The sequence below is a fragment of the Natator depressus genome, chromosome 2, assembly GCF_965152275.1.
Source record: "Natator depressus isolate rNatDep1 chromosome 2, rNatDep2.hap1, whole genome shotgun sequence".
In the NCBI taxonomy this organism is placed as follows: Eukaryota; Metazoa; Chordata; order Testudines; family Cheloniidae; genus Natator; species Natator depressus.
Genome location: NC_134235.1, coordinates 248229120 through 248252012, shown reverse-complemented (window position 1 = coordinate 248252012; position 22893 = coordinate 248229120). Strand labels below are relative to the sequence as shown.

The 22893-nt window shown below is 41.1% G+C and overlaps 1 protein-coding gene across 2 annotated transcripts in view; it reads right to left on the bottom strand.

Moving 5' to 3' along the window:
- KMT2C (lysine methyltransferase 2C) overlaps positions 1-22893 on the bottom strand; it is a 328020-nt gene that overhangs the window by 185057 nt on the left and 120070 nt on the right. For both annotated transcript variants that reach the window (XM_074946303.1, XM_074946304.1), the window contains exons 4-6: positions 22485-22691; positions 18304-18449; positions 15960-16069 (exon numbers count right to left, since the gene is read on the bottom strand). In XM_074946303.1, coding sequence (XP_074802404.1) covers positions 15960-16069; positions 18304-18449; positions 22485-22691 — 463 coding nt within the window. The remainder of the gene's footprint in view (positions 1-15959; positions 16070-18303; positions 18450-22484; positions 22692-22893) is intronic.

The window sequence follows — 22893 nt, the reverse complement described above, 5'->3', positions numbered from 1 at the left end:
GCAGCAATTAAATGAATAAACTCAAAAATAAGTTAAATCACATTGTCTTCTTAAACAAAAAAAGAACAAAAAAACCCATTAAAATCTATTTCAGACCCCTTCTTATTAATTGTATATATCTGAAGATCCAAAGGTCTAATTTGTTTTTTGCTAACCAGACAGCCCCTTTCTGCCCCTGTCCTCCAAAAAAAATATTTTTTGTCTTCTGCGTTTGAAGGCAGATTTCAGTGTGGACCCTTACTTTTCCTACATAGTGAAGGTGCAAGTCCAAGTGTGGAATCTATGTAAGTCCCATAGAATATATCCAAGAATAGTAACAGGAATATATGGAGACTGAAAATCTTGCTTAGGATAGGTGACTTTTTTGTTTTGGCTTGGTTTAATTTTAATATTAGTGGATTTTCATAAATATTTACATTTGAGTATTTTCTTTGGGTATAAAGACAAATGTGAAAATATTCCACTGTACTTGAAAAATCTCCGAATTATAAGGTAATCATGGACAGTTAAAAACTGGTTTCAAGTAATTAAGCCCCAAAATCTGACATTTCAAGATAGTTAGATCCTAATGGGAAAAAAACTTCATGCTTCTATATAGCTTTGGAGCCTTTAGTTGTTTGAAATCCATTGCTTCATTACTGAGAAACTATATTAAAAAACAAATATTGAGTTGGGGAATTGTCAAGAGTACAAAAAATAGCATCTTGGGTGGCGGGGGAAATCACAACACATTAAAGGATCTAGTTTTCTCATATTTTATTGCTATCGTTCCTGGAGCCAGTATGTATTTGGGTGCACTGAGGACTGGAATGGGGGTGTCTCTTTTTTAATCCCAATACTTAGGACAGATTTACACTACCACTTTATGTTGATATAATTTACATTACTCGGGGGTGTGAAAAGACCGCCCCCCTGAGCAACACAACTTGCACCAACCTAAGCACCGATGTGGACAGTTCTCCTACAGACATAGCTACAGCCTCTCGTGAAGGTGGAATAATTATGCCAACTGGAGAGCTCTCTCTTGTTACCTAGCAGCTCTGTGTTCTTGGGGAACCAGGGCGCAATAACCAGCCTGGCTGACTCATGAAAGACACCCCCTGCCCCCAGCCTCTGCTTGAGCCAAATCTGCATCAGAAGAAAGACTTACAAAAAACAACGAAAAGGCAGTGGGAGACTCACCTAAGCCCTTGAGATAAGGATGACAGAATTAAGGAAACTCCCCTAGCCTCATTTTCATCAAAGATGGGACAAGAAGGCATCCCCATTAGCATACAGAATGGAGAACAGAGATTCCAAGGCAAGAACCGCACAGAACTCTGGGACCAGAAAAGCAGGGAAGCACTGCATGATGGGGGATCTCTGCTCCAGATGTTAATGAACCCATGCCTGCACACACCCTGCTCAGTAGTTATCAGACCAATTCTAGTCATGAATCCTTTATTGGTATCCAAAATAGTGAAGCTCCCTAATTGCACTGTGAGCTCCCTCCAAGGAACATGGCCCAAAGCCAGGAATGATCAGCTTTCAAGTCTAGCCTGAAGAAAACAACTTTGGTATTCTCCCTTGTTTGCACATAAAACAAATCTAGTGCTCTCCCTTGAACCACTGTTGTTTCTCTACAAAACCCCCTACCCATGCTCATGTGTTCTGATGCCTGGATCCATTGGGACTTCATCTTCTCCTGACTGATCATGCTAGGGGCTCTGCCTGTCTCCAGACCCTCAGCTACCACCACCACCTGGAACCCCCGATCGATTCAAGCTTCATGGAGTGGCGAAAACCCAGCTCGCTCGCTCTCTGAGTACAGCCTTCTGACCCTGACCTGTGTGATCAGTTATAGTTTTCTAAACCTGACTTTTATAATCAAGTTTAGGTTAGATTTAATATTATAACTGTTTTGTTTGTTTGGCTCCCCTATGGTGATTACCTGGAAATAAATAACTTTCATGATTAAGCTGGTTGCTTCTCTCTCTCTCTCTCCCCACACTCCCCTCGTGGGTGTTTTTTGGTTTCCTCATTTGCTTTGCAGCAATGCTCCTCGTACCTAAGCTAAAGGATCCCTGCAGCGCCCAAACACCCTTTGGGGTTTTCTCATCAAGTGGGTTACTACCACAACAACTGTAACGTGAAAGTGGGGATAAAGACGTGCTGAACCAGGGACATAGGAGGGTGGCAGCTTGGAGGTGTTGTTTGACCCAGCTTGCCGAGTCCAAGGGCATATGAGAGTGACAGCTTGGAAGTGCTGCTAGACCCAGCCTACTTAGGCCAGGGACATATAAGGGATCAGCTTGGGAGTGCTGATTAACCCAGTCCTCTCAGACACGCTCTGTTAATGTGTGTGTGTCTGAGGCTGGAAGAACCCAGCTCTGGGGAACCTAGGTCCTACAGGACAGCTCCATTGGGAGGGAACTTGCAGCAGGGAGAAGTAGAACCCTGTATGAGAACACAAGGGACACAGGCAGTACATTGATAGAAGTACAGAACTCCCCCACACCCCAAAGAGTAACCCTAATAAATGAGCAAACCCCAAAGTAATGGGCAAAGCTGGTAACACTTCTGTCGGCATAGAGTGTCTTCATCAGATGCACTACAGCGGCACAGTTGCATTGGTGCAGGTGCACTGATGTAGCATTTCCAGTGTAGACTAGCTTTCTGTTTCAGAATGTAATTCTCTTTCCCTACCTCACATGCTGGCTCTGTTTCCCCGCTTCTAACCCCAGACCTGGCTTCACCATTCTAGTGCAGGCTTTTCGAAGAATCTGCTACCGGCTCTCTGCCCTTCCCTTGTGCCAGTTCTGAACTCCTTTGGTACAAAGTGCTCTCCTCTCCACTGGTGCTGCCTTATTTATTTAATTTGAGCCAGCAATCCCAGACTACTGGCCACAAGTCAGCTGGTTTGTAAATGGCATCAGGTAGTAATGGACACCAGTGCTCATGTCAATATGTACTGTCACCTCACACCTACCGCCATGTAGCTTATTTTCCTCTGAAGGAAAGAATATTTTTAAAATTGTTCATATGCCAAATACCAGCTAATCAGATTTTAAATACAAAATTCTATGGGTTAATGTCTACACACAAAACATTCAATTGGACTTGTGTGTTGGGCCCTACTGCAACAATTGAACAACAAACAATATTACCAGAGCTGTGTTAACAGCAATTATATTGAGACACAAAGGTGCTCTGGCATAAGTACAAGTAATTAAACAAAAACAACGATGCTAATTTAAGATGTGATGGCCATTTTGAAAAAATGTGGAAGGTGAGTTTTTACTGAATTAACAGTGTTGTTGAAAGCAATTAACAAGCTGCATTTATAGCATATGAGAGATGTCAGATCCTAGTTTCTCTGCAGCTGATGATCTGGCTTTACGTGACCAAAGTGATAGCACAGCTAGTGCAAGCAAAGTAAAGCAATTCTCCTACTAATATTCAAAATATCCTGGGACAGCCTAGTTTATGGAAAATCATATCATTATCCATGAAAATTATTTAAAACTGTAAATGACTCAACAATGTGGTTTGGCCAGTCAACCCGAGTAGCAAGAGAACCACCCAGATCCCTGGGAGAAACTGGCAAATAATATACAGGGAATCCATGGAAAACTGAACTACCTAACGCATTGACCTGGGTAAAAATTTCTACTGTATGCTAGAATTTGAATACTGCTGCCTATTAAACTAACAGTGTACGTGTCATGAAGCAGCATGCATATTGCCTATATTTCACTCATCCTGCTCCATCATGTCAAATGAAGGGTTACAATTATGATAATAGAGTGTATATGCAAAGGAGGCTACTTTGCCAGAATGCTTCACATCTGGACCAAAAATAAAAGACAAATACAACTATAGAAAAATGCCTAGTAAGAAAGAGGTATAAGCAGTTTCTAGCCTGTAAACATAAATGTTTGGGGGAATCAATTATTTAAGGAAAGTATCATATGGGAGCTCGGTGGTGCAATGGGATAATGGTGTAAAAGAGGATAACACACTCAAAAGTCACATCAGAATTGAAATCAGAAAGAGGAACATCACTGAATACATAATGTATGCCTTAAATAGTTGCTTGGGTGACATAGAAACATTTAGATGACATCAAAGACAAAGGAATTTCTGAGAGCTTTTCAATGCATTTGAAAAGATGAGTCACCATGTAAATCAATCTACTATCACTTCTGTTAAGAATACTTAGCAATTACACCACATTTTTCACATTCAAAGCACTTTATAAACAGAACCTAATTAACCCTAATCCGACTAGTGAGGTAGGTATTATCCCCATTCTGCAAATCAGAAAACAGTATAAAAAAATGTTAAGTGACTTGCTCATGGCCATGGAGGAAGTATATGTGAGAGCTGGGACAAGGAGAGGTTACTCACCTTGTGGAGTAACTGGAGTTCCTTGACATGTGTCTCATACGGTTGCTCCACTTCGGGATATGGATGCTCCACTTCAGGTGAGCATGAACCCCTGTAGCTTTGATCAGACATTTTTGGTAGCAGTGCATGTTCAGCCCACGCATGCGCCCCATACATCCTCATGCCCTGCTCCAAGGAAACCTAGGCCTGCGTGAGTGAACCACTCTCAGTTCCTTCTCTACTGCAAAGTCCCACAAGGAAACTCCGAAGCAGAGGGGAAGGACGGCACTCACAGGGGAGCACATCTCAAAAGAACTCTAGTTACTGCACAAAGTGACTGACGTATTCTTCGAGTAGTGTCCCTGTCGGGACAGGCGACTCCTGAGCACTATCTCCCTAAGGAAGGGGTGATTCCCAAGATGACTTCTAGGCTGAAGGCAGTTGAGAAGGAACCGAGAGCAGTTCGCCCGCACAGCCCTATATATCCTCCGAGTGGGGCAGGAGGATGTGCGGGGCACATGGGCAGACCAAACAGGCATCGCTACCAAAATTTTCCAAACAAAGGCCCAGGGGTACATGTGCACCTGAAACAGAGCACCCATATCCTGAAGGGGAGCACCGACAGGGACACTACTCAAAGAAGAACTAAGGAATTCCTGAATCCCAGCCCAATGCATTTTCTGATGCTAGGCTATAAACTAAGTTGCTTTGAACACTGATGAATAAGGATGATCCTGCTTGGGAAAAGGTGTAAGTTACAACAGGTAGAACTTCTGACGTGTACTTTTTTAAAAATAAAAATCAACAGTCCTTCCAGTTATGAGACAGGAAGCACAGGGACCCTTAGAGCACTGAGAAACTGTGAGTTTGGTTATCTTAGCTGATGCACTGTAAACAAGCACTATGCAATTAGATGACCTGGTTGTTATAGGTTGTTGGTATTATGATAGCTCCCAGAAGTCGCAATGAGGGTCATGGCCCTATTGATAGGCACAGATACATAGACAGACGCAGATAGATACATAGGCAATCACAGTCACTGTCCCGAGGAGTACGTAATCTAAGGCCTCATCTACATACAGTTTTTGGACTGATTTAACTAAAATCAGTAGAAAAAATGATTTAGCTAACTTGGTGCAAGCCTCTAGTGTGGACACAGTTATACCAGTATAATAAGCAACAGTCACATAAACACCTTTATGCCAGTATAAGTGTCCACCCTAGAGAGTTGCACCAATTTAACTAAACCATTCTTCTACCGATTTAGTTAAATCAGCACACACACAAAAAACTAACTGTAGACAAGTCTCAAGAAGACAAGAAACAAAGGATGAGAAAGATACATTCAAATATTGACATTTATAGACTATTTAAAAAAAAAAATTATGAAAAACATTTGAGCTATATCAAACTTCCCCATAACCTGCCCCTTCTGGTAAGAATCACAGAAGAAGTGAGCCTTGAGCAGGGATATGAAGGAGGAAAAGGTAGTGGCTTTATGGATCAGTTCAGATTGGGTGTTTCATGCACAGTGGTAGCATGGAAGAAGATTTGAAGACAATTGTAAGAGCAATACACAAGTGGGCGGATAAGGCTGTCATCACTGGTGGAATGGAGGGATAGAGGATAACACAGTAAAAGACAAAATTGGATAAACAGGGAGTGGAAGAGCTGTACATGTCCTCTGTGACCAACAAGATACACTGAATTTGAACTGGAGACAGTGGAAAAGGTGAGACAGTGGATTAGGAGGACTGTTTCACACACCCCATTTAAATGACTTCCTACCGACTAGCATTTCAGAAGATAAAAACACATGCCCTCTTCATTTCCTTCAGTACCACTTTTCTTCAGCCTCTGTGCTCCAGATGAGTGAGCTCTCCTAGCACTTAAACAGCAGCCTACAAAGCTATCAAAAGAGAAGGGTGGTTGGGAAAGTTACCGCTACAGCAACTTCTTTATTGTGTGGTGTGTGTAAAGGCAGCAATTCAAATGCCATTAAGTCCTTCTAAGATCAACAAGAACAAAAAAAAAGTGATGTTAAAAATACATACCCCTTATTTCAACATAACTAACATACAACTTGCTAAACCGCCACCAAATGCTATTTGTCCTTTCTGGGCGTGTCTCATTAACAGTGTGTCCACCCAATCCTTCCCTAGACCTTTCCCACACAGTCCATTACACTTTTTGACATATATTGCTTTAATCTAGAATGCAAGCTCCTTGCATATGGATTGTGTCCTTTTATTTACACAACTTTTCCATACACAACTACAGTATTAAATAAAAACAACAAGAAGAGGGGGAGTGTCATGTGCAGGAGTGAAGTCTTTCCCTTTTCCAGAAGAAAGCAGAGAAGAAGAATTGGCCATTTTTAATGGAACTAATTGACAGCAATTCCTGACCGTGGTGACATTAGCCCATATCCTTCTACACTGGTAACACATCCTGAATTGAGCCATTTAATGCAAACAAGCAGCAATTTTTACTACTGCCTTAGCAGAACACAGGAAAACACTCACCTCATAAAAATATGTACACTAAACATGGATATTACAAAGCGGTATTTAAAATACTTGAAAATGTTTCAAAATAATTTTTGTTAAAAACTCAACAGCTGTAATCCCTGGAGGCCCCCAATTTAATTAGAATTAAAATTGGAAATGCACCCTGTACTTGGTACCAAGTATCAAGACAGCATGATGAAGGATACAGTTAGAGATGCAAAAAGACTGGAGCCAGAGGTACAGGCAAAAGCAGGATACTTCTCTTTCTCTCCTTTTAAAGCTCTATCTTTTCTTAATAGTTTTGTTTGGTTTAGTTGAGTAGGTACAGCCATGTAATACTGTACTTTCATTTCTCACCTAAAAAGACTTTTGAAAAATCTCTTGCTCTACCCTGTGTCTCTGGCTAAAGTCTGATCCTCCAGTCTTATATCAAATTAACAATGTGGCTACCAATCTGCTTCATTATTTCAGACTTATTTTCATATACTGTCTAGAGCATTTTAAGGAACTAATATTAGTGGGTTAGTTATATTTTGCATTAAATCAAATAACTGGACACTATATATAAAAAGTGTTAAGAAAAATGTGGGGATCCAAATATACAAGCAAAATTGGATTTTATGCTAAAAGCCTTTTCAAAAGGCATCCGAAATATAGAGCTGGAATGTAGCTCTCTGGAGTTTACACCATATTGAACTTAAAAGAATGATCTTGGAGCCCCATGGACATGTAACTGTTTAACCTGAAGAGTGGTCTTGAGAAACTCTTTCTTTGGGTCAGGTGGGTAAGATGAACAAAGGAGTAAAAGGACTCACCTACACTCCACATTGAGTGCCAACGCACATACATTACCACACATATAATGGTCTATTTGGTCATTTACTTGTCAGCTATGAAATAAAATAACTTGATGCATTCAGTCCCTTAAGCCATGAAAAAATAAGACTTCACAGACACTATGGACATATCAACAATAATCAGAGACAGAATGGAAACTGGGTAACAAAGTCAAAGTAACTAACACAGAACTAGGCCAAAAAAATACAAGAAATAACTTGTCATATGTCTGAACAGATAAATTTTAATGCCTTCAAAACCAGTGAATCAAAGGGGTGTATCAAAGAAGAGAAAATCTAAGCAGAACATTTTGTGAAACATGCACAGACATAGAAAGCCTTGGACAGGAGGTGTGGACTACACTTAAAAGTTTTAATCCAGCAGAAAGTAAGGGCCAAGTGGAAAGAGAAAATGATTTACACACACATTTTGAAACACGTCAGTGAAAATATGCTCATACAAGCTTTATTAGTGCAATCACAAGTTCAATGAAGCCAAATGGACATCTCAACTGATAAACAGAGTAATAAGAAACACTGTCAAAAACAGTTAAAAGACAATCAGAAACTGATACCCAAGTACTGAGAAAGAATAATCATAGAATCATAGAATATCAGGGTTGGAAGGGACCTCAGGAGGTCATCTAGTCCAACCCCCTGCTCAGAGCAGGACCAACCCCCAACTAAATCATCCCAGCCAGGGCTTTGTCAAGCCTGACCTTAAAAATATCTAAAGGAAGGAGATTCCACCATCTCCCTAGGTAACACATTCCAGTGTTTCACCACCCTCCTAGTGAAAAAGTTTTTCCTAATATCCAACCTAAACCTCCCGCACTGCAACTTGAGACCATTACTCCTTGTTCTGTCATCAGCTACCACTGAGAACAGTCTAGAGCCATCCTCTTTGGAACCCCCTTTCAGGTAGTTGAAAGCAGCTATCAAATCCCCCCTCATTCTTCTCTTCCGCAGACTAAATAATCCCAGTTCCCTCAGCCTCTCCTCATAACTCATGTGTTCCAGTCCCCTAAATCATTTTTGTTGCCCTCCGCTGGACGCTTTCCAATTTTTCCACATCCTTCTTGTAGTGCGGGGCCCAAAACTGGACACAGTACTCCAGATGAAGCCTCACCAATGTCGAATAGAGGGGAACGATCACGTCCCTCGATCTGCTGGCAATGCCCCTACGTATACAGCCCAAAATGCCATTGGCCTTCTTGGCAACAAGGGCACACTGTTGACTCATATCCAGCTTCTCATCCACCGTAACCCCGAGGTCCTTTTCTGCAGAACTGCTGCCAAGCCATTCGGTCCCTAGTCTGAGGCGGTGCATGGGGTTCTTCCGTCCTAAGTGCAGGACTCTGCACTTGTCCTTGTTGAACCTCATCAGATTTCTTTTGGCCCAATCCTCCAATTTGTCTAGGACCCTCTGTATCCTATCCCTACCCTCCAGCGTATCTACCTCTCCTCCCAGTTTAGTGTCATCTGCAAACTTGCTGAGGGTGCAATCCACACCATCCTCTAGATCATTTATGAACATATTGAACAAAACCGGCCCAAGGACCGACCCTTGGGGCACTCCACTTGATACCGGCTGCCAACTAGACATGGAGCCATTGATCACTACCCGCTGAGCCCGACAATCTAGCCAACTTTCTATCCACCTTATAGTCCATTCATCCAGCCCATACTACTTTAACTTGCTGGCAAGAATACTGTGGGAATAATACAAATTCCAAATTAAGAAGACCCTCAAGGTAAGAAAATCTATAAGATGTTCCCAGCAAAGTAGAGAATAAAAAAACCAAACTTGCTAACAAAAAAAAAATTCTTTGCATGTCAGAACTAATCTGCACAAGTAACATAAGGAATGGAGAAAACACCTTCCCAGCTGGGCAAAGATGTTACTGCAGTAGACCACATCAAACTCATGTAATGCCAGGGGGACTGCCAGGGAAAAAATAAAAGCAAGTCTGATGGCCCGTTAAAGAAACAACCTACAAATTGTTTTATGGAAAATCATCTAAATAAACCTAACCACATACTCACACCTGTATCGCCAGCAGCATCCAACACATTTACAGCATTAGAATATAAAAAACTAAAGACAGGTTTCAGAGTAACAGCTGTGTTAGTCTGTATTCGCAAAAAGAAAAGGAGTACTTGTGGCACCTAAACTAAAGGAAAGCAACATTTAAAGAACGCACAATGCAACAGCTGTAAATACAAAAATATATCAAATGAACAGCAACCAAAATATATTACATAATACTATGCATTTATATAGAAGTATTTTGGAGAATTATTATATTGTCGTCTATTGTTATATAATAATATATTATTGCAGGTAATGTAAACCTTTTCAGTTTGAGGGCCAAACATATTACTGTCAATACTCCAGCACAGAGTCTCTGTCTTGTTCTTCCCTTTGCATTGCTCAAGTGGCGCACAATGACAGTGGAAACCACCCATAGGTCCCCTGCTGGATTCCCTAGTGTGAGTACAGAGCTGGCATACCCAACTCCTACGTTTCCCTTGCTGCAGTCACTGGTGCAGAGGGATGTGCTGAGGGTGGGCAGAGGAAGTGACTGTAACACACTGTACTCCAGCTATAACCAGCTGACATATGACACCCTGTCAATCATGATTCAGCTAGTACAACTTAGAGCAGCCCCCAAGGTACTCTAACCTATGGCTGGTGCAAAGAATCTGGGAACAAAAACTAATTGGTTGTTCTGACTGCTTCTCCTTTTTCTCCCCACTTCTCCAGGGCTAAGCTAAGTGGCCAGGTGAGGGCATCTGATGAAGTGAGTTATAGCCCACGAAAGCTTATGCCCAAATAAATTTGTTAGTCTCTAAGGTGCCACAAAGACTCCTCGTTGTTTCAGGCGAGGGCGGGGACCCATCTTTGCTAGACAGTCTCCTAGACTCAGGCAGAACCAGTTGAGCTCTCATCCTGCTTTCTCCAAGAATCTCACAACCTGGCAGGGAAGCAGGCAACGGAGCAGCTAAAACTACTATCTCCTCTCCTTCCTGCACAGCAGCAGGCAGCCCTGAGGGAGCTGCTCAGTACCTGTAGCAGAGCTGCTCCTGGAGCTGCATGGGAAGTAGTGCTCTCTACTTCCACCCCCCCACAGTGGCAGGTGCAAACCAAATGTTTCAGGTTAAAAACCACAGCATGCAGTTCATGGAAACATTTCCAGTTCTTAACCAAACACTAATCTTAACACAGGGCCTCTAATGCCTCAGTTTAGAGCCTCAAGAAGCCCTGGGCCACTACATTTATTGGGACTGCTTTTCGTATCCTTTCCTCTAGGAAGGCAAACTGCCTAAGTAACCTGACTGCAACAGTACAGGCCTCTGAAGGAGAAAAAAAATTATTATGAATATATGTCAGAAACTTCTAAAATATTTTTTTCTCCACATGAAGTCACACAAATTTAAGGTCCAACATATTGCAGTCTACTAGAGCTGGATCTGGGTCAACAAACAGAAATGATTCCTGGTTTTCAGATGGTATAATGCACTATGATGTAGCCCTAGTGGTTCATCAAAAATAAGTATTTAAATCAATCATGGGGTCTAAAGTTGAATATTTCCCCATCCTTAGCCTTTCACCATTTTAATTTTGTGGTGAAATTTTTATATTTGTTGGATGAAACATTTCTATGGTTGAGTTTAGTTTTGGTTTATTTTTGTCTGTTTTTTGTCCCTAATGGCAGTTGTCTGCATGCTGGTCAGGAGTTTAGTGTTAGAAATAGCCCTAGTGCAGATGACTTGGTGGACAGAATGCAGCTGACTTCCTAAAAGGTGCATGATAAATGCAATTTATCATCTGGATATCAAAGTCACACAACACACTCTAATTACTAAGCAACCTGCAAGCACTTGGGAGACACTTCTGCACCTGTTCCCCCCTACAGCTAGATTGCCTCAGGGTATGTCTACACTGCAACTGGACATCAGTGGCTGGCCCAGGCCAGCTGACTTGGGCTCGGACAGCAGGGCTGTTTTATTGTGGTAGAGGCTCAGCCTTGGGCTGCAGCCTGAGCTCTGGGACCTCCCACCCTGCAGGGTCCTAGAGCATGGACACCTAAATTGCAATTAAACAGCCCCCCACAGATCGAGTCAGACGGCACAGGCCAGCCGTGGATTTTTAACTGCAGCGTAGACATACCCTCCATGCTTGAGTCTGACCACCTCCGTTCCCCTTCCTCACATGGTGAGGCAGTGCACTGTAGCTGCTTAGCAGGACGACTTGAAAGAATACCTTCACAGCATTTTTCAATCTCTGAGCCTTGTTTGTTGGTTGGTTTTTTTGGTAATCTTGTTCATCTACCATGCACGCTCCCATGGCTCTCACAAGAACCCTCTTCTACATCATAGCATTTGTCCACCTCCTCTCTCCCTTCCCCACAATGGCTCTATTTCCCCATCCTTGTTCCCCTCACCTGCTGCAGTTCCCCACCAGCTCTACCTGCTCCTCTTCCCTTTTCCCCTTTCCTGATTTTCCCCATCTCTCCCACCAGCACAAATCCAGAGCCAACATCTACATCCTCCTCCTCCCCTTTGGTAACATTTGCCACAATATTCTCCCTCCATTCCCATACCTGCCTCCGGAACCATCTCCAGCCCTTTAACTGGTGCTACCATTCCTAACCTCATGTCCATCCTCCCCCTCCCCTTCTCTTGCTGTCTCTGGAACACCCACTATCTCTAAAAAGATCACAGGCATCCATGACCTCTTTATATCTCGCTCCCTCCAGCTCCTGGCTCTTACAGAGACCTGCCCTCTCTTACAGAGGCCTCTCCTTCTCTCACACTCTGTGACCTGGATCCGACCATAGTGAGGGTGTTGGGATTCACCTCTCCTACTCTGGCACTTCCAAACCCTTCTACCTCATCTTTTCCACTCTTTCTCCTCTTTTGAACAGTACTGCATCTGATTCTTCTCATCTATCATCCACCCAACTCTTCCCCATCAGCCTTCCTTGCTGGTTTCCACTCCTCTCCTCACAATCTCCCATACTACTCCTCGATTATTTCAACTTCAATGTTGATAATCCATCCAAACTTTAGCTGCAGGTTTCCTCACCTTCACCTCTTCATTCAACATGCAGCTCTGGTTCAATGCTACCAGTCACCAAAAGGCCCGGTCATTTGACTTGGTCTTCACCAAGCACTGTTACTGAGTTCTCCCTCTCTATCACCCGATTTTCTTCAGCAGCAGCAGCAGCCTCCTCCCTCATGCCGTCACTTGGCTTTTCTGTGACTTCCAATCCATCAGCACTGCTGACTTCTTGCGTGCTTTTAGCCCTCTCCTCCCTGCCTTCCATTGATATCGTCGTTCATTCTCTCCATGCTTCATTCCCCTCCACCCTTATCTCTTTTGCTTCTCTCCACCATTGCAAGGTCTGCTCTGCCAATCCCCAAAACTGGCTCACCCTAATATCAACTTCCTCTGCTTCTCCTTTTGGACCACGGAGTATCTGTTGGAAATCCCATGACCAGGCTGACCTTCTCCACAGATACAGTCTCTCCTTCTTCAGTTCTGACATTTTCCTAGCCAAACAACTCTAAACTACCACCATGCTGCCAATTTGAGATCTACCTATGTACTCCTCTCTCCTTTTGTCCAAATTAAAACCTCAACCTGGCTCTCTAACATCTCCTCAGGAATGTCTAGCCCTCAGCTTAAGCTAAAACAGAGCTCTTAATCTTCCTCCCGGGCCTCCCTGCTACCTCCTTACTTTATCACTGTGGACACCACCATCATCCTGCCTGTCACTTGGGCCCATAACCTGCGGTCATCTTCAACTTGGACCTCACTCTAGGCCCAGGCTATGTCTGACTCTTTCTGTATAACATCTCTAAGATACCGTCTTTCTTATCCATCTACCCAGCTAAAATGGTCATCCAGACTCTCATCTCGCTGCTTGATTACTACAACATCCTTGTCTCTAGTTTGACAAATATTGTCTTGCCCCACTCATATCCATTCAGAATGCTGCAGGAAAGATCATCTTCCTAGCTGTTGCTTTGACTATGTCACCCTCCACCTTTGCCTTCCTCCACTGGCTCCCCCTTTTCTATTGCAACAAACATAAGCTATTTGTCTTCTCTTTCAAGGCTCTTCCCCACCTATCCCCATCCTATTTATTATTTTTTATTCACTACTGAAATGTCAATTCCTGCAGCAATCAGCCCATGATGCCAGTCTCCATCGTCTAATAGTTAAATTTTCCAACAAGCACCTCACACTTGGAGGAGCTTCCTGTAAACATCTGCAAAGCTACCTCATCCTCCTTCAAAACCCTCCTTTTCTGTTATCCACACAACTTGATAAATGGCTAGACTACTGTTATGCCAAGACCACTGCCTATCATGCTGACCAATAGTCTTAGTGTTCTTTTGTACTCCCCTGTCTATCTAGATCCATTGGTTGTCTCTTGTCCTATACTTACATTCTAAGCTCTTTGTGGCAAGGACTGTATTTTTGTTCTGTGTTTGTGCAGCGCCTAGCACAACGGGCCCTAGTTGCTACTGAAATTGAAATAATAATTTAAAAAAACATGAAAGTTTTATATCCATACATATACAAAAATCATATCTTTTTTTTCTGTGATGTGTGCATGCCTGTGTATGTGGTCATGTATACTATGGTAATATTCCAGTTTGTCTCTCAACACACAATTTCTCTTTCCTTTAATTTATAGGAATCTCCATTCAAAATACAGTGCAGAAGTTTTCAAACAATATTTAAAAGTTTTCTTTTGCACATGTCATTCATGGCCCACTCTCCTATGACAAACTTATACATAACACACCATTGAGTATTACAAAAGTCAAGCTGATATTTCCATTCTAAATGGAAATCCCTTCTTTAAAACACAGTTAGTTTACTGAAAGCCTTCAAGGCCAATGTTAATTTGAAGACAGATTTACAGCAATTTTGTGTCTTATTTTTTTAAAAAGGAAATGTTAAAGAAGAAAAATTTAACAGTTCTTCAATAGTCTGACTACAAAAAAAAGGCAACTTGGCAATATTATTGGCAAAACGTTTCTGTTATCAATATATTTAAGTGTTTTAATGTCTCTAGTTAATTTAGGGCCCAGTTCTGCCACTTATACTCAGTTTGAGCAGTCTCACTCAGAGTAGTCCATTGAAATCAATGAAATTATTCATGGAGTAAGGTAAATATTAGGCGATAAGAAAGTTGATTTGCACATTCATGTGTGAGAAAAACTGTTGAACTGAGAGACTTTGTCACTCACACCCAATAGGGAGCACTTACATTAAAATAAATAAATCTTCCATAAACTATCAAGTTAAGAAATTAAAATTTTTCAACAAACAATTCTTAAAGAAAATAAAGGTAAATAAATTCCAGATATCAGTGTTACTCTTTGAAATAGCAGTAATGATGCCAATTAATTTGCACTATTAAGCTGCTTGACGTAATGGCAAACTAGATTTTGTTTATTTACTGTAATAAATAAATGATTAAAATAATTTACTGGAAATTAATCAATAATACAAAAAGATGACTGCATGTGGCAAAGACCATGTGGGTCTTTTTGGCATTTTGAAATACAGACTGAAATGTCTATTTTCAGTCAGGTAGGCAGCACCTTCTTTCTGTCACCAAGCCAAGAAAGTGTCATTACAAGGAGTCTGCCTTCTTTCAAGGCACCTGCTGTTGTTTTCATATAGTTTCTTCTTTAAATGAGAAGAACCACCAACCAAACACATTTTTCCCCAATACATAAAATGGCAGTACTTCTTTGCACTCACATTACTTTTGTTATTACTACACTCTTTTTTGGTGGCTGTTTTTTGTTTTGTTTTTTAAGAGTATTTGGGTATATCGACACCATATTAACTGTACTCTGACGATATAAAATTGTAAGGCTAGGATGAATATTAGTGTTAATGAAAAAGGCATTTGCTAATTTGAACAAATCTATTTTTTTTCTGCGAACCCTTGTCAGCTTCTAATAACCACAGGACTGATTCTGCCACGCAAACTCAAGCTGAGTAGTACTTGATACTCCACAAGTTTTCCCACTGAAATCAACTGTAGATTACAATCTGATTACTTGTACAGTAAACCATTACTGTGAATGTAGAAGGCAGAACAAAGCTCTAGGAGTTGATATTTTCAGTGACTGACATTTTGTAGTCTTATTTGAATTTTTTTATTTTTATTTTACAGGCTTGGGGGAAAAGTTCTTTTTTTCTACTCACTTCTGTGCTCCCTGAGACAACAGCTTTGTCCACGTTCACCGATAGCTGCTCTTCAGTCTGGCATACTCCCAATGACCACTCTGCACAGCGGTGATGAGCCCAGCAGTGACCTAATGCATTATCATTGAGAAAGAATTGCACGATTTTACAACTTTGCCAAGCAGCAGTTGAGTTTCAAAATAAGCATTAAAGGAAAAACCTCAACAAAAAAAAACAGACCTGATCTTGCAATCCTTACTAGAGAATACAGAGCTTAATTTTAGTGGTAAGCGCTTGCAGAATTAGGACAATAGTCTTTTACTGAAACAGGAAAAGTGGGAGAAGGAAGGAATCAACAATTTATCTACATACTGCAGTTTTTATTATATAGAAAAAAACCCAGATGTTTTCACACATTTATATACCTTTCAGCTTCTAGTTTTTGTACCCCAAAATATACAAATACACCTGTGACATGTCTGTGTGTACATATATGCTCAAAGTTAACTTCAGTTTGCCCCTCACTTATTTAACTGTTTGTCTGTATATCTGTCCTTAGCTTGTGAACTCCTTGGAACAGGGATCAGTTCCTTTTGTCTGTTGGGAAAGCACCAAGCACATTGTGACTGCTACCGTAAAGAAATAATAATTTTTAAAAGATCACAAGGTGCCATGCACAGGGCTGGTACATAAATTGTTTTGTAAAAACACTGTGATGACAATAGTGAGCTGTCATTATACAGAGACACTCACAAATAAGAGCCTGCTGTACTAATATTGGGAAACTTAACTACAAGAATAGACCTTCCAGCACTCAAAGTACCTATTAAAATGGCTTTCATTCAGCTGCTGGCAAAAGAATGAAAACCATAAGGATATGGTATAATGACGAACTGCAAATATTTCTCGCCTCAGCTGAAGGTATTCTATGCTGACATACCATATAAGACTCATGGTATGTACCTCTTGAAATTTGCTATTAAGCATATAAACTGTATATTGCAACTCTGCATTTAGTAACACAAATAAGGGACTTAAAGTAAAAAGAATTGTAAGCATCTTCCAATACTGATGACACGGAATAATTAAAATTTATCCAACATCAGGAGACCAGACCCCATGCTAATTTTTTTTAAAATTCATTTAAAAGAGATTTCTTTACAATCAAATTTTGAAACCAATTTTCAGAGAATTTTGAAAAAGTGACACCACTACTAAGCTCAGTACAGAGATAATATTTACAGAACAAGTTCTGAGTTCTTACAATTTCTTCTTTTGTGGGACATAAGTAGGGCCCAACCAAATTCATAGTCCATTTTGGTCAATTTCACAGTCACAAGATTTTTAAAATTGTAAATTTCATGATTTGAGCTATTTAAATCTGAAATTTCATGGCACTGTAATTGTAGGGATCCTGACCCAAAAAGGAGTTGGGGATGGGGGGTTACAAAGTTATTATAGGGTGGGTTGTGGTACTGCAACCCTTACTTTGGTGCGGCTGCTGACAGCGGCGTGGCCTTCAGAGCTTGGCTGCTGGAGAGTAGTGGCTGCTGGCCAGGCATCCAGCTCTGAAGGCAGAGCCATTGCCAGCAGCAGCACAGAAGTAAGGATGGCATGGTATAGTATTGCCACCCTTCCTTCTGCGTTGCTGCTTGCAGAGCTGGTTCTTCATTCAGCAACCACCACTCTCCAGCCGCCCAGCTCTGAAGGCAGCGCAGAAGTAAGGGTGGAACTACTGTGACCCCCACCTAAAATAACCTTGCGATCCCCCTGCAACCCTCCCTTTAGGGTCAAGACCCCCAATTTGAGAAACACTGGTTTCCCCCATGAAATCTGTATAGTATAAAGTAAAAGCACACAAAAGACCAGATTTCACAGGGGGAGACCAGATTTCACTGTCCGTGATGCCTTTTCCATGGCTGTGAATTTGGTAGAGCCCTATACATAAGCATATGGTGTAGACTGATGGTAGGGCAACATTTGAACTAAAATGCTCTGAGAAAATAGCCCAAAGCTTCTTGATTTTTCTGTCAGACACCTAAATGAAACATTGAAGTTAAAAATGTATATTACAATCTTAGGACCTGATCCTGAAAGCCCTTCCTCTCATGACTAATTGTTATTTGTTCAGGTAGCCCCAGTGAAGCCACATGAGAAGGAGGCTTTGTAGGACTGGGCCTTTAGGAGTTATAATAAAATGACAGTTTAAACTATGAAGTATTATCTCTGTTTCTTTCTCCTTTGCTCCTCACTTCCCCCAAAGAGGCAATCACTATACCAAACTAAAGAATTATTTAAACAAAAGTTTAGTTTGAATTCCAGTTAAACCATTATAAATATGTACCACATATGAACGTATACCTACCTGTTGGCTCAAATAAGGCTTGGACATCAATGTCATCTGGTAAGCCAACTAAACTGAGTTCATCCCAGAATTTGACAACCTGATCGTCAGAAGCAGTTTGAGTGCTTACACTTGTACATGATGCTACACTCTGTCGAGGTCTCTCTCTGTAGAGAAGGAGAGAAAAAATGTGGGTAGGTAACTCTGCAATTAAAACAGTCTATGATTATTACTCAATTAGCTATGTGTTTTCCAAATGATCTAAAAAAAACCAGAATGCCTCAAATGAATTTTCCCTGTGTGATAAAATATACATCAAAGAAAGTGGGGAGGGGAGAACTAGCCCAGTTTCTTGAATTTTGACACCGTGTTTATATCAGTAGGAGAAAATAAAGAACAATGCTTTCAGTTAAAAGTCATATGCACCAGAAAAAATGACGCTGTTAAATGGCCCTTTGTCCAGCCTGACCATCTCATTGTTCAGGCCATACATACTCAAATTTTTCAAACTGCATTTTTTGTTTGACTTGCTTCATCTTCAGAAGAAGATTGTTAGGTAAGTACAAGCAGATACAGATCCAGGCAAAGAAGGGATATTTCTCTGGGGAAATTGGAAAACCTGGAACAAAGAGAGGGAGGAGGTATAAACAGAGGGTGTCAGCTGCAGCTTTCTTATGGTTTCCTCTTTGCAACCTCGACAGCTGGTCTGTGGGTATAGCTTTGACAATATTCTCAAAGGAGACTCTGCCTTACCAGACAGAGGTAAGCTGCTAGGATAGCACACAGCTAGTGTGTATGGGGGAAGGGTGAAAAAGGCCAAGAATGGAGAAGGTTCAATGGCAGCAGATGTCTTTGCAGGGCTGGCCCTAGGTTTTTTGCCGCCCCAAGCTCTGAGAGCGCAACTGCCCAAGCAAAAAGGATGGCCGGAATACCGCCCCTGGAATCGTGCGGCCCCAAGTTTGTGCTTGCTTTGCCGGTGCCCAGAGCTGGTCCTGTGTCTTTATCCCACACAACCAAAATTCACAAAATAGCAAAGTGTAAGAGAAAGAGGCTAGAAAAGGAGAATTTAATGATACAAAAAGCACTAGATTATGATAAAATGGAAGAATCTATCAAACCTATTAAAAAAAACACAAACAACAGAGTATACTATTTGAGCACAAGAAATCCTTCCTTCTGGCTTTTTAACCCAACCTACCAAAAAATTATCCACTAAACATCAGACCCACTAACCCATTAACCAGAGAAACCTGACTCCCTCAACACTACCTAAAAAAAGGGTTTCTGCCTTGGATTTCTAAAGCACTGAATTTAGCCTTACTGAGATGTCTAGTCTCCTCAGACATCAGAGTGGTTGCCATGGAGGGGGGTGCTAAAATTTGGGTAGTCTTAATCTTTTACTGGTTCCTTCTTCATTAGGGCCCTACCAAATTCCCAGTCCATTTTGATCAATTTCACAGCCAGAGGGTTTTAAAATTGGTCAATTTCACAGTTTCAGATGTTTACATCTGAAATTTCAGGGTGTTGTAACAGTGGGGGTCCTGACCCAAAAGTGGGTTGTGGAGGGGTCACAAAGCTGATGTAGGGGGGTTGCAGGATTTCCACCCTCACTTCTGCATGGCCTTCAGAGCTGCGGAGCTTTCCAGAGGCGGCTCTGATCTCACCCGTGCTGCTGGGAACCTTCAGAGCTGGCAGCAGCCACAGAACTTCCTGCAGCTGGGGGAGATTCCCAGGGGTAGGTGGGTCTGATCTCCCCCCCAGAGTGGCTGTGCAAGGGAAGAGGAAGTCTTGTCCCACCCCAGTCCTGAGGGGACGAGCAGCTCCCAGCTGGGGCTCTCCCAGCAGCACGGGGGAGATCAGACCCACCTCCATCTCCGGGAATCTAATCAAGCTGCAGGAAGCTCCGCGGCTGCTACCTTCAGTCTGCTCTCCCAGCAAGAGCAGCCACGCAGGAGAAGTCCCATCCCTCCCCAGCCTGGCGGACTAACAGCTGGATCCCAGTGAATGGTAGGAGCTCCCAGCTGTGGCGCCCCAAGGCCTGCCCCACCCCTCCAATAGCTAGATTTCACTGGGGAAGTCTGATTTCACAATCTGTGACCTGTTTTTCATGGCTGTGAATTTGGCAGTCCCCTATTCATTAATAAATCAAGCATATGCCTCCGTGGCTGTTCATAGATGTCCACAGTAGCAGCAGCATGAAACTGCCATAGTTCTTGACAGTTTCATGATGCTCATACCCTTCTGAAAAAGAACAGTGAACCTGACCAAATTTATGTTAATTTTACCTTACTGATTGGTAAATCTATGAGCTACAGCAGGCAACAGAGCTGTGTGTTGACTCAGGAATAGAAAATTCTCTCATTTTACATTTGGCTTATTTTGAAGGTTACCTTCAGAAACATAAGGGCAAGGAGATGGGGAAAAGTAAGTGAAAGCTTAAGTTGTGCAATAATTGATGGCTAAGACCCCCTCCACATCTGTCAAGAAAAGCTTCTCTCTCATTATTGGTGAGTGGATGAAGTTTTCAATCCTTGGCACTAAGTTATATCCTAATGACTTATGTCATAACAAACAAACAAAAAAAAAAGTGTCCAACATCAGAAATCAAAACCTTCAAGACTAGCACCTACTACTATGAACAAAACAGTCCCCTTATGAACTGATATATTAAATTAACCCATTCTACCCAAAAAGGGCAAGTACCCCTAGATGCAGTCAAACCAGATATTATTCACATAGGCTCCTGTTACTGAATTACTATCAGTTTTGAATCAATCTAAAAAAGAATTACACATTCATATCAGATTTTATAATAAGGAAATCTGAGTACCTGTTTTTTTAAATTTGTGTTTATAATTCCTTAATATCAAATGGATAAAATCGCTGCCAGGTTTATATGGAGATTCAGCATTCATACTTAATTAAGGGCTATTAAACTAAAAAATTTTAAAAATTGAATAAACCTAATCTGAATGTGAACTTAAATTTAAATGTCTACAGTACTTTTAATGTTACATATGCCTTGATAATTCAGGATTCCTTAAAATGTACCACCTTAAATCCTTTTAAAAGGCTGCCTCTTTGTTATTGTTTCATTTCCTACTTCACTTCTTCACTGTATTGGCAGCAGTCCAAAGCTAGCAACCAATCAGAAAACTCCAACACAACAATGCTTTAGTACTTAAACTTGGATGTTAGCCAGCATGGCACTTGGGGATGATTACATCATCACCCTCAAGGGACAGAGCTGCTTAGTTGTTCCAAGCTAAATTAATTTTGCACTTTCCCATAGGCTACAAAAACCTCTACTAATCAGCCAGCACAACTGAATCCACATATTAGCAAGACAGCTCTGAAACAAAAACACATTTTACCATGGTAACGCCAAAAACCCAGAATTACAAAATCCAAATATATATTAAGAAAAAAATCTATTCCATTATGCAAATACTGAAAAAAAATCTGCATTTGTAGTTATGGATGCATTTTAAACTTCATTTCCATAAATATATTCAATAACCTTTCAACATGGACTATACAGGGATGTGTACGTGAATGTAATTTCTCAGAAACAGCTATTAAAAAGTGCTGTATTGCAAAAGGCAGTTGGGATACTACTATACCTCAATGGATTAAAAGCAGAACATTGACATACACAAAAACAACAAAGAGTTCTAATCACAGTAGAATACACTGTATTCACATAGCATGTTGCTTTTTACAGTCGCAAGGATTATTTCTGGAGGGGGCCAGGGAAGAAAGATTACAAGGTCTCACACACACACGCTTCTTGCCTCCCCAAAGTACACAAACACAACAGTTTAGAAATCAACTGGCTAATCTGTTACTCCTCTTCTGTTCTTTTGCATACTCTCTCTAAAATCTATTTAAAACGTACTAACACATTTGTACTTTTAAAGTAAGTCTGTCTCTTTTACTTTTGTACTCTCCAAAAAAAGAGCACATTCTCGCTTCTAGGGGAAAAAACCTTAACAAGAAGCAGCAGAAGAAAGATTGCTATTTTTCTGACATGGTTTGCAATTTTTCAAACACAGATTAATAATACTAAGCATCAAGTTTCAAATTTTCAAATTATTCATTTATCACTGCAGAATGTTTGCATATATGCTTCCTGGCCTCTCTACAATAATCAACATTACAACAAAATCATGACTGAAGTTTTTATGATGAAACAGACTTACTTCTTCTGTCCTCTTTGTTTGCGCGGCACTGAGTTTTGTCTTGGAGTTCTCTCATAAGCTCCATCGCTGCTGTCATTGGTTTCACTCTTACTTAAAGGCTGGTTCTTCCAGGGGATGATAAACGCTAGCGTTGGACTGAATTGTTTTAAATCTCCTTGTCCTAATGAGCTTCGTTCACCACAGTAACAAAAGGCGCAGAGTTGTTCGCTGCAAAGCAGAGGAAACTTTTAAAAACCAGGATACTCTTGGGGGATCTCCTATTAATTGTCATGTTTTGTGTCAATTTGACTTTCCTCAAACAGAATACAAAGTACGATAAATAAAATATAAACAATAATTTAAAGTGTATCTTTAAATAAATGTGTAATGTAACTACTAAATATATTATTTAAAGCTATGTAACTATAGT